The 12,809-nt window shown below is 38.2% G+C and overlaps 1 protein-coding gene across 1 annotated transcript; it reads left to right on the top strand.

The window, feature by feature from the left end:
* Positions 1 to 11,301: 11,301 nt before the first annotated feature.
* On the top strand, positions 11,302 to 12,809 carry LOC131333860 (uncharacterized). The gene is made up of 2 exons (XM_058368647.1): positions 11,302 to 12,571; positions 12,676 to 12,809. The coding sequence occupies exon 1, from the start codon at positions 11,755 to 11,757 to the stop codon at positions 12,436 to 12,438; it is 684 nt and encodes a 227-aa protein (XP_058224630.1). The 5' UTR covers positions 11,302 to 11,754; the 3' UTR covers positions 12,439 to 12,571; positions 12,676 to 12,809.

The following is a 12,809-nucleotide window of genomic DNA, read 5'->3' as shown; positions in this document are numbered from 1 at the left end:
CTCTCTCTTATCTTTGGGTCATGGTCCCTCACATTCTTTCCTACTACTATTGCAGAGGTCTGTCAGTTGTGCTCTAGTCTGTGCCATCAAATAAATGAGTGCCACATGGCATCTCAATTTCTAGAATTTCTTCAAGAGCACGTGAACGTGGCCCAGGGGTTTGGTGGGCCAGCGAATGACCCCTATTCTCATACTTACAACCCCGGCTGGAAGAAGCATCCTAACTTTGGATGGCAACAGCCAGACCAAGGGCAACCATTTGTCCAACCTATGAGGCCTTCATTTCCTAATACTTCTAACACACAGGCCTATTGTCCACCACCTGCACCACCCCAGTACCAACAACCTCCTGCGTCGTCCCAAAGGACACCAATTTTTGAGGAGCAAATGTTGAAGGCCATGGCTGAAATAAGAGCCAATTGCCAACAAATGAAAATTGACTCCCAATTGCTTCACTCCCACTCTCAATCCATTGCCAAGATGGAAACCTAAATAGGTCAGCTAGCTAATGCTCTTAACCATCGGGATGAGGGTAGATTACGGAGTCAGCCAGTGGCTAACCCACGAGGGATGCACCATATTGACAATTCGCAAGGTCACAAACAAGCGAAATTAGTTGTCACCCTCAGAAATGGGAGAGAAGTAGAGACCCGATCAGAGGAGGTCAAAGCGAAGGAGAAAGTGTCTCCACCTGTCGCTGAGAGGTCTAAGGTTGATAAGAGGTCTAAGGAGAAGGAGACCGATCTAGTGTCCACAGTTGTTCCGGGCTTATCTGAGACCCCATCTTATATTCCTAAGGCACCTTTCCCGACTTGCCTTAATGCACCTTCACCCTTTCGCAAGAAGGGGGCAAAATAAGAAGACATGATGGAAGTGTTCAAACCAGTCAAAATCAACCTCCCTCTCTTAGAGGCAATTAGTCAAGTTCCAGCTTATGTTAAATTTTTGAAAGACCTTTGTACCCAAAAGCATAAGTCTAAGACACATGAGCCTAAGGAGGTGCGTTTCACTAAGCAGGTGAGCTCCATTCTTACACGTAACACACCCATTAAGCAAAAGGATCCTGGTGTTCCTATTATTTCATGTGTTATTGGAGATCATGTCATTGATAGAGCACTCCTCGATTTAGGGGCTAGTGTCAATTTGCTCCCATACTCGGTGTATGAACAACTTGGGCTAGGAGAGTTGAAACCCACATCAATTACGTTGCAATTAGCGGATAGATCCATTAAGGTGCCGCGTGGTGTGATCGAGGATGTCCTTGTCAAGGTAGATAAGTTTTACTTTCCTGTCGATTTTATAGTTCTTGACATGGAAGCAGTCCATAATCCCAACAAACAGATTCCCCTCATCCTTGGTCGACCTTTCTTGGCTACGGCCAGTGCATCTATTCACTGTAGGACTGGAGTGATGGATATATCATTTGGAAATATGATGGTGCAATTGAATGTTTTCGATGCCAATCTCTATCCTTGTAAAGAGAAATACTGCTTTGCGGTCAATGAGAGTGATTATATGGTTGATAAGTTGCCTCCAGACATTCAAGTTAAGGGTCACATAGAAATGCCTTTTGTGCATGAAGGTTTGGATAATGGTAACATTGAAATGGGTCATGGTTCTCTTAATTCGAAGAACCACATAGATGAACCTCCATGGAGTGACACATACATTGAGCCTTGGCCCATATTTCATAGTTCTTCCACTTCCCCTCTTATGCATGCTTGGGCCCGGGTAATATTTTTTCTTGTGATTGATACTTAAAGGCTCTCGTTTTGTCTGGCTGAAGACATTAAATTTAGCGCTTCTTGGGAGGCAACCCAAGTGTCATTCATTGTTTAGTATCGTCTTTGAGTTTTATTTATTTATCTTTTTCTAGATTTGTTAGTTTTTGTAACGACCCTAATTTTTAGTAAATAAAAAATTCGTTAAATATTTAAATTTTATTTTTAATTACTTGAATTTCCTTTAAAATTCCTTTTTAACTTTAATAATCCGTCATAATTAGATTTGAGACTTATAAAATTTTACCTTTTCGCACCGAACAATTTAGTCATTTTCTAAAGACAAGTATGCTTATAAAAGCACTTGTATATTTTCCTAACGAGTTAAATAAAATCTTTAAATTACATTTCTTGGCTAGAAATCCTACTTGGCTAGTAGAATTAGTTGGAGGAACCGAACTACTAATTCATCTAGTTACTTTCTCCTAACCCTAAATAAACCTTTACCCATTGGTTAATAAAAGTTAGGGAAACTTTTATCCATTGGACAATAGGAAACCTAGATTTTCTATCAAAGATATTTTGTGCTAGATTTGATAAAGTACTCATAAATGGTTGTATATAGACTGATATACACATGTCTAAAGGACATTTGGTTATTTCAAATATTATTCAAGTATATATTACCTTATTCCTTTTATCCATCGGTCAAAAAATGCAAGGAAAAATATTATCCATTGGATAATAAGTTAGTCTTACTAACTAGTACTAAGGTTTATTAAATAAATCACTTCCTAGATTTTCCCATGTGTTTATATGCATTAAAAATATATGAATATCTAATTTCCTAGATTTCTAAGTACACTAATAAATATATAAGTACTAGTACTTCTTGAATTATTCTAATAAGAAAATCTTGGCCATATATTTTATCTGATACTTGAAAATCTTGATGGATTATATGGTACCTAATAGTACCTATATTTATATTTGAAAACTTGGACATGTGTGTGTATATATATATAATAATATAATAGGAACATGTGCTCATTAGATTAGTTTATTAGGAAATTTTGATCTTATATTTTTTTATTGGATACTTGAAAATCTTAAAAGATTATATAGTACATTGTAAAGTATTTTACTAGATTTTCTAAGTACACAAATATATTTATATATGGGTACATGTACCTTTTGGCCTATTATTTTTCTAGGAAAATCTTTACCCATTGGACAATAATTGCTAGGGAAAATTTTATTCCTTGGGTAATAGCCAAGACTTTTGCTATAAATAGCACCTCATTCTTGCCATTTAACTCACACCTTCCAACCTTTCAACTTCTCTCTCTAGAAATTCTTGAGTTCTTACTTTGTTCTTTCTCGTTCTTGGTATTCTTGAGTTTTTCTTGAAGTTCTTCTTGAAACTCATCCTAAGCCGCCACTAAACCGCCACCCGACCACCCTCTCGATCCAAAAGTTGGTAGTTTTTAGTCAAGAACTAGTTTCGAGAGAAACCTTTCTCTTTCGAAGCTACCGGAAGCTTACCGTAGGAAGTCACTCCATCCGATAGCCGACTTACTTTTCCGTAGCCGCCTTACCGCCAAAAAGAACGGTAGATTATTCTTATCCCCTATCTCTAAGTATATGTAGAGTCCGATATATGCTATCTCTAAGTATATGTAGAGTCCCTTTGTCCATTATACTCTACGTATAACATAGAACCGTATGTTGGAAAGTATAACGTAGATTATTCTTATCCCCTATCTCTAAGTATATGTAGAGTCCCTTGTCCACTAACTCAACGTATAGCGTAGAACCGTACGTTGGAAGGTAGCATGTCCTTACTTTTTAGTTCAAAGTATAATAAGGATTATCCTTAACCGTTTTCTTTAAGTAGATAAGGTTATCTATCATTTATAATCTTTGGAATGCATGATAGTCAACGAACTTATTTTTGCTAATGGAAGTATAAGCATGTTGAATAATCGACCTTTGCTTCAATAAACATATGTTGTTTAGAATTTCCCACAAAGGAGGAAAGAACGGATTTTAAAAGATTAGAATGTTAACGCTTGATCGGAAGTATTCGTATTTTGATCTTAAAGATGGTTATGAGCATGCATACATGAATTGCTTGTATTACTTGTTGTGTGATAAAGCATAAGTAATTTTCACTCCAAAGGCGTCCGTTCATGTGGCGTTATGCTTTAAGTTGTGATTTGAGCATGCTAAATAACATAGAGTTGGATGATCTTGCTAGTTTAGTTTCAAGATTACAATGAATGATTTATGTACACGTGAAAAGACCTACCGCGGAGTCTATGTATGTGACGAGACACAAAAAATCAAGGAAGATAGAAACATGACATCTAGGGTGTGTTAATGACAAGGTGTGTTTTGAAATCGCAATGAGGCCGGACTTGCCCATTGTGGGAATGTGTGTGTGTGTGTTCCAATGGAAATTCGGATAAGCGGAACCATTGTGAGGTTGTGTGCGTTCCCATGGGAACCCGGAGCAGCGGAACCATGGTGAGGAATGGCTTGGTTATCCGTGGAGAGGAGCCAATGCAAATTTTGTGTGCCAATGGGAACCTGGTGCGGCGGAACTATTGTGAGGATACTCGGGAGACCGGAATGGCGGAACCGAGGTTGGGTGTGTTAAAACGATTTTGGAAATGTTGATTTGGTAAGTGATAAATGGAGACACGATCCACGACGAGTCGCGTAGGAGAAACTCAAAAAATCATGGACACCAACGTTAGTTTAAATAGTAAATGCGGATGTGTCATTGTTAACTGTTAATGTTATGATTTAATGTTTGTAATTTAAGGATTAGTGGGTATGGGTTTTCTATTAAGTCTTCGTAGCTCACGGTGTTACCTTTTGGTGACCCTGACATATTATATTGGTGGCGACGCTGGTATAATGTGTCAGATCTTATAGATGAACAGGGTGAACTCTACACCTTGGAGGCTTTTGGAGCTGAAGAGCTAGCTAGGATGGAGGAGCAGGTGGAGCTGTAGTTGGGAACCCTAGTTTCCCTCCCTTTTGTAATGAAAGTAATCTTATGGAGGTTATGATATAATAATGAGCAAGACTCTATTTAGATATTCAATAAAATTGTCTATTTAACATTCCCAAAATTCGGGGCGTTACAGTTTTTCTTTTTGAGTAATTTTTTTTCCTTTTTATCTGTATTTTTGTGTGTGTGTGTGTTTCTTGGAGGATAACATTTTGCAGGTTGTTCAGTTCAAGTTGGGGGGTTTCCCTCTCACTATAGTTTACCCTGCTTAGTTCCTCCCATTTGAGGTGATATCTTTCCTCTCTTTTCTATTTTTGTCCTTTCTTTTCATTTTCATGTATTCAATGCGGACATTGAATAGTTCAAGTTGGGAGGAGGGATCACTTTGTTCTTTTTGCATAGTTAGAGCTTAAAAAAGAAAATTGAATAATAAAAAAATACATTGAGATTTTTCTTGCATGGGACTTGGAATTTGCGAGGTATTTATTAGTTGCTTGAATTTAGGCATGTTGGCATTGTTTGGGTATTTTGTGGACTGTTAGTTCTTTATGCTATCTTGTTAATGCATGTAGCTATGGCACTTGCACCTCTACAACTCACGTCTATTTGGGCTTAGTTTGCTTGTGAGTGTCGTTTGAACGTTCTCAATGGCTAGATTAGTGGAGACTTATGCCCTAGTGAGCTTTCGAGCCTTATCTTTTATTGGAGTGGTGTCATGTAACTTCTTAGTATGTCAACAGAAAGAATATACTTGTTGATGGTCTCATTATTCTTGATTGCTGAGTGTTGGAACTTGAACGCATGATATATAATATCTCTTGGTTTTGGTTTGCCACATGAGTGTTACACCCCTGGGAGAGGATTATAGGCATTTTCTTGATATTTGGGCCGGTTCGTTCCTTTATTTTCACATTTATCTCTTGCAAGCCACTTTGAGCCTTTTATAATTAGTCTTTTCTTGGTTAGCTCCACCTTCCATATTGTGTTTGGAGAAAGGCAAGAATGTAAAGGTAAAATTTTGGGTAGTTTGTGAATTTTTGTGCCTGAATTGGTGGTGTCCCTTTAAAAAAAAAAAGAAATACTACAAAAGAAAAAAAGAGAAGAAGAAGAAGCAGAAAGGGGCACCAATATATTTGAAAAGGAGGAATTGTGCTTTATGGTTGAAAAATATTGAAAGTTTAGAAGGAGAGATAAGGTGGAGTTGAAAAGAGAGAAGAAAATGGGCGCACATTATTAAATTAGCCTTAAGTTTTTTACCTATTCTCAGACACTTGATATTTTACCCTAACCTTGAAATATTTTTTTTCCTACCTAACATTACTACCGAAATTAAAGTCCTATTTGATCCTTGGGGTGATGGGAAGTGGATTAATGGATGTGAGAGTGAGTTCCAATGCTTGGTGTTCTGTCCATGAGACCGTGTGTCCACCATATTAAATGTTCTTTTCATGTCATAGTGTGTGAAGTGTTTTGCTTTCAATTACATAACTTCCAAACCGCACACTTGAGAGTTCATAATGCATCTTGTTTCAAGCGATTTTATTTGTGAGTGCATGACACTGTGAGAATTGAAGTCGAAGCTCGGTCCGAAGAGAACTTTGAGTGGCATGTCATTGGTGACTAAGTCCAAGTGTTCACACATGCTAAATTAGGTGCCATGGTTTATATGCATGTCTTCATAGCATTTTGAACTGATATTGCCTAATATACTTGTGCAATGACTTTGTGCCTTGGCTTGAGAGACTGATGAGTTACTTGCAAGTTGTGGGTTCCGTGTAAGGGGATTCACGGTGTTTTGTGGGTGATCACTATTGAAAACCCTCACGAGACTTCACTCGTCCTACTGGGGCCGCCCGGGGGTTTAAAAGAACTATCTATTTTAATTTGTCTTCATTAGTTTTTCTATTCTTTTCTTTGCTAGGGACTAGCAAAGTGTAAGTTGGGGGGGGGGGGGGGCGTGATAAGTGCCGAAATATTGATATTTTGGCTCTCCAAACTACACTTGTTAGCTATTTATATTTGTTACTTGATATTGATTTTGCTTTTATTTTGTTTATAGGTTGCTCAAGCTCATTGCCCAAGATTTTGGATAAAAACGTGATTTGAAAGAACTGCGAGGTTGAAATACAGAATTACTCAAAGTTGGAGTGTCAACTAATTAATACGTGAAGTTTGAAGGGCCTTTATGCAATTAGTTCTTTAAAACCCTATTCAAACAATTGAAAGCGACTGACTTGAAGAGTCAGTTTTGGGAACGAGAAACGGCGTTTCGGAATTGGATGTGGAAATTGGTTTTGGTCGTGGCAGCGGCGGAAAAAGAACGAAGGTAGAACGAAATTTTTCTTTGGAACATGAAGATTAATTCAACATCATCCGACTCACTTCTTCCGATGGCCGGCCAAATCTCTCTTCTAGGGTGTAGATGAAGCTCAAACTCTGAGTAACACTTTCTATGTTTTAATTTAGGTTTTATTATTCGGATCATGGTTGTATGAACAAGGATTTATTTATAAGATTCTTTCCATCAAATCTTATGTATGAATTCCTAGGTTTTATGCACGTTCATACAACAGCTTTAATTGTTTTGTGATAACCGGTTGGATGGATTATACTACGTAAGACGCATCGTGCCGATGAAACGATCCGTGCTTGATTAGAGATGGTTCATGCTAGCAGGACGATTTGTGCTAGGCGGAGATAGTCCATGCCGATTGGTGATTCATAAATTATTTTTAGGAGATATCGCTAGGGCTTGCAATCCTACGGTATCCGGATTGATTCGAATAGTTGACCTGTAATCGAAAACATATTTAGGTTACGAGGGGAAAGAGTGGATTCAAAACCCTAGAACTTTTTCCCATCAATTCTTTTCTGCTTTTCTATCGTCTTTAATTTCAGTTCATAGTTTTAAGAAACCAACAATCAATCAATCTTTTTCTCGAATTAATATAGAAATTAATTGAAGTAACTGTAACTCAGCCTTATAATCCCTGTGGAGCGATACTCGGAATATTTACCACTGTTCATTTGAGTAGTAGTAATTGTTTCGTTTTATTAATTATTTTTGGTACGGAAACGACCCGATCAAGCACAGATTCAAAACGAACATTGACCACCTTGAGCACTTGCTTTCACTTCAATAAGCAAGGAAATAAGACCTTCTCAACACTTATATTCTAGAATTGTAGCCCCCCACAACACTTGGCCCTCCCGAAATATAGGAGTTGACAGGAGAGAAACATAGCAAGAGACCAGCACATTATTGGAAAAAACAGCAGCACCTAACAATTTGAAGTCATAATTGAAACATCCTATACTTTTAGGAGAGACCAACAGACCTCATAGCCCTCCCATAGCAGGAGTTGATATGAGGATGACAAAACATAAGTGAAATAGCAGCAACATAAGTGACAGCAAACTAGTCCACCTTGAGCCTTTGTTTCCACTTTTAGTAGGCAAAGAGAAATAGGACCTTTTCAATACTATCCTACTAGGATAGTATTCCCAGGTAACTCTTAGCCCTCTCAAAGCTAGGAGTTGAAAACAAAGAAGCAGAGCAGATCCTTGACAGTGATAGTAATTGACGCCAGAAAGAGAAAGAAGACTCTACGCCAAACTTAACAGAAACATAGAGGAACATAATCTCCCAAAATTAAAACATAGCAACCAGCACAAAGTTGGGAAAAACAAGACATCTCCAATAAAGTAAAGGAAACTCCTGACCTCATAGCCTTCCCATATAAGGAGTTGATATGAGGATGAAAAATGTATCAGTCCATCATCAGCAAGCAGGTAGGTATCACCAATCTAGCATTATGAGATTTGATTAGATTGCAGAATAACTCAAATCACTAAGTAGATTGAACTGATGAAGTATTTTTTCAATGTCCTGTAATCTTATATTCACATCCCCAAATTCCAATTTGTTCTAGGCTTTCAATTTTTTCTTGACTTCTTTTAGCTTTTTAACTATTTGGCACCTAGCCCAACCATAGGTTTGAGATCCATTCCAAGCTTCCTCTGCAATCTTTAAGCATTTTGGATGAGATATAAGCTTTCCTTGCCCACAAAAGACATAAGCTTTCCAAACTGGCGGAAAGTTCCCGGCATTTAAAAAAACCCCGGTAAAAGACATAAGCTTTCCTCACCCACAAAAGTTTCCCCGCGTTTGTTAAACGCCGGAAAAAATGCCTAGTACTTTTTCCGGCATTTTAAAAAAACCCGGTAAAAGGTGTCAGATCCGGCCACCGAACACTTTTACCGGCGTTTCTTAAACGCGGGAAAAAACGCCAGGTACTTTTCCTGGCATTTTTAACAAACCCCAGTAAAAGTCACCAGCTCCAATCACCGGAAAACTTTTCCGGCGTTTATGAAATGCCGGGTCCGTTACCGGTGTTTACCAAACGCCGTATAGTATTCCCGAGCCCGGCAATCGCGGCGTTTATGGAAAACGCCGGAAAGGCTTTTGCCGGCGTTTATTTCACTTTTACCGGCGTTTTATAAACGCCGAGAAAGCCATTTTTTCTTGTAGTGGTCATTGGTTGGTGAGCACCTATAAGGACAAGTGAATCTCTTTCCTTCCTTTTCTTATCTTTGCTAGTGTATCATTCGGTGGTAATGGATTATCTGTTGGCTGAATTATTTTGTGGTAAGGAATTATTCTGTGGTAAGCAATCTGTGTAGTTGCTGGTCTTACATCCACTGTAAGTTGCTGGTGTATTTGCTAGTTCACTATGATGGTGTATTTGCTGGTTTTTTGGGCTATTTGCCGTTCAGTTTTATCATGTGTCCAAAAGTCTAAAGTCCATTGGTTGAGGTATAATAGCTTCTGGTCTTTGATGGCACTTCCTTGTTCGAATTGCTGTGTATACGGTTCAGCTTGTTAGCATGTGTCCATTGTGTTAGTAATTTATTTTAATCAACGGGCATCTGTAATCTTAACGTAGGGAGATTAATAAGTATTTAATATCATGGAGCTCGTAATATAATTGAGATAAGGACGGGAGTGCAATTATAATTCTGTAGTGGGGTGAATTATAATTAGTGAAATAAGAAATAGAATCCTGGTGGGATTAAGTTTTCTTATTTACACTGGGAGCCCAGACTTATTACTCCTTAGGTCCCTATCGTAGCCTTATATATACACGTTATGCTCTCTAGGTCAGTTGAATGTTTTTCTATTATTCAGTAAATAGAGGCAGGCTTAAAGAGAGCAAACAGATCACGAAAGAGTCCACACTTGGTTCGTGTTCTAGACATGCAGGGAATACGATAGAAGATCGTAAGGTACGGTCGAGCAGTATTCGTGGTTTATAGCAAGACGTGCTATAACAAGTTCAACCAGCGTTCGTGTCGCAGGGAGTTCAGGTAGAACCCTAATTCCGCTTTACAGGGTTTTACAATTTTTGTTGTCTAATCTATACGCGTCATTACTGGGTCTTGGGGATTCAGTTTACTAACAGTGGTATCAGAGCAGGCTGTAATCACACGTATGGATTAAACAGGCCATGTTGTCCGTAGGTTATAGAGGGTAGAACGTAGAACTGTGCTAACCCTTGTTTTTGCAGCGTTCTTACCCAGCTATTATGGCCACATGACTTTTATTGGTTTTATGTGATTGGATCCCACGATAATTTTTTCGTGGTTATTGTTATTTATTGGGTACCACGATTATTTTTTGTGGTTGTAATAATTAACGTAGCATGTGTTATTTATTGGGTGCCACGATTATTTTTCATGGTTGTAATAATTAACGTAGCATGTGAACTCCAATGGAGGCATAAGATCGATATTTGTATGTTTCTTTGATTGTAATAGCATTCGACGGTTATTCGGAGATCGAAGATGGTAGATACAAAAGATTCAAGTTATTTGGCACGCAACAATTTTTTTCCAGATTCGTAGAGTCTGATTGCAGGGCTATTTCGACCCAGTAAACATTGGAATCAGAAAATCTGTTCTTCACAAAAGTTGTAGATAATTGAATTTCGAATCCAACCCAATTTGAATCACTTCAATTGGAGGTCAGATGAAGAAGATATGGCCAAAATACTGAAGGCTGAGCAGTTTACGCGGGAATATGTTAAATCCGAAATTTCTTGCCTAAGCACGGTTGGATTTTGGTTTTCTTGATTGATTCAAACTATCTAAGTCTTCTACACAAGTATAGCCGAAGGATTTCAAGTTTGGAAGGACTCCTTGTTGCTTAAGGATTTCAAGTTTGGAAGGATTTCTTGTTGCTCAAGGATTGCATCTTTGACCATAATAGTTGGGATGCATATTTTATTATGTTTCCTAATTTATGTTTATGCATGTTTCTATGATTGTTTGCATATGTGATAGTTTGCCATATTGGGACAACATGGTAATATATGGCTTTTGACCTAGATCACATTTTTTGCAAACTTAAAAATTTTGATAACCCTCACAAATTTTTTTTTTAAATAACTAAGTGGGAGAGGGAGTTTATTTTTATAAATCCCACGGTCTCCATTACTAGTATGTAGATGATGTAATTAATTTTGTGTGATGATTTTAGAACCTTCCCCCCCCCCCCCCCCCCATCGGGCAAAATTAATTATGGCATCATCGGTACAGACTTCCTTAAAGGATAGGTCTATGATAATTGTTGTGTGAATTACTTCACCATCTGAGGTAATTCATAACGGAACAATGGGTCATGGGGTTAGGTAATGGTATACACTTAGCTGTAAATAATAGTATCCTCACCATCTGAGTCACTATTATTATTTATAGGACCGAAGCTATATTGGCTATTTAATTTTGCTTGGCACGGTATAGTGTCTAGATAATAAAATTAAAAGGTTGTGCCTATCTACACGAATGATAAAGAGTAGAGACTTCCCATTGAGGCATGCTCTTCACGGTGTGTAGGGTTGCCAATGTTTTTCTTTTAACATATGGTAGAGGGAACCAATATTAAAATGAAATTCAAAATTTTTATTGCCCTTCATAATTGATTGTTATGTTATTTGATTCTCAGATTCAAAAATGGGCTCTTTCAATCCACTTGCCATTATTCTCAAAGAAAATAAACTTATTGGACCAAACTATGTTGACTGGAAAAGAAACTTGAATATTGTGTTAACTGCCGAGGGCCACAAATATGTGCTATCTACGGCGTGCCCTCCTATACCTGAAGAAAATGCCATAGAACAGGAAGCAAAGCCTTATAAAGATTGGGTTAAGGCTGACGAGATGGCGCGGTGTTATATTTTGGCTTCTATGTCGAATATATTGCAACATCAGCATCAAGCTATGGAAATTGCTTCTGATATGATGCTGAACCTCAAAGAAATGTTTGGGGATCAGAATCGGGCAGCAAGGCTAGTTGCTATGAAAGAATTGGTGAGCATCACCCATGTTGAAGGGACCCCGATTAGGGATCATGTTCTAAAGATGATAGCTCTTCTTAATGAACTAGAGATCCTTGGAGCTAAAATTGATGGGGAAACCCAAATCGATTTCGTTCTTAACTCACTGCAGTCTGAGAGTTTTAAGCAGTTTCGCCTAACTTATTCTATGAACAAAATGCATTTATCTTTGGCGGAACTTCTTAAGGAACTCCAAGCAGCTGAGGGTCTTTTGGTTGGGAAGAAACCACCATCAGTGCTAGTGGCAGAGAAGGCTTCTACTTCTAAGCCGAAAGGCAAGAAGAAGCAGAATAAGTCTTAGAAAAAGGTTGTGGAGGCAGTTCATGCGCCTCAAGGTGGAGTGAAAAAGCCTACGGGCAAGTGTTTTCACTGCAAGCAGAAAGGACACTGGAAGAAGGAATGTCCGATTTTTCTCAATAAAGTGAACAAACAAGGTAAATCTTTTTCACTAGTTGTTGAATCATGTTTAGCGGTGTTATCTGCCAGTACCTGGTGTGTAGATACGGGAGCCACTAATCATGTTTGCAATTCATTGCAGGGGTTCCAGGAAACCAGAAGACTCAGTGATGGGGAGATTTATCTACATATGGGAAATGCTATGAGAGTGGCAGCAGTTGCAGTAAGAAATGTTTTTTTAAATTTTAGTAGTAATAGGAGTTTAATTTTGAGAGA

The sequence above is a fragment of the Rhododendron vialii genome, chromosome 7a (assembly GCF_030253575.1).
Source record: "Rhododendron vialii isolate Sample 1 chromosome 7a, ASM3025357v1".
In the NCBI taxonomy this organism is placed as follows: Eukaryota; Viridiplantae; Streptophyta; class Magnoliopsida; order Ericales; family Ericaceae; genus Rhododendron; species Rhododendron vialii.
Note: the sequence above shows the minus strand (reverse complement) of the source record. Positions and strands in the feature narration are given on the sequence as shown.

What these genes read in the sequence shown, in the direction of transcription:
- LOC131333860 (XM_058368647.1), top strand. Translation starts at nt 11,755, where the DNA reads ATGGGCTCTTTCAATCCACTTGCCATTATTCTCAAAGAAAATAAACTT.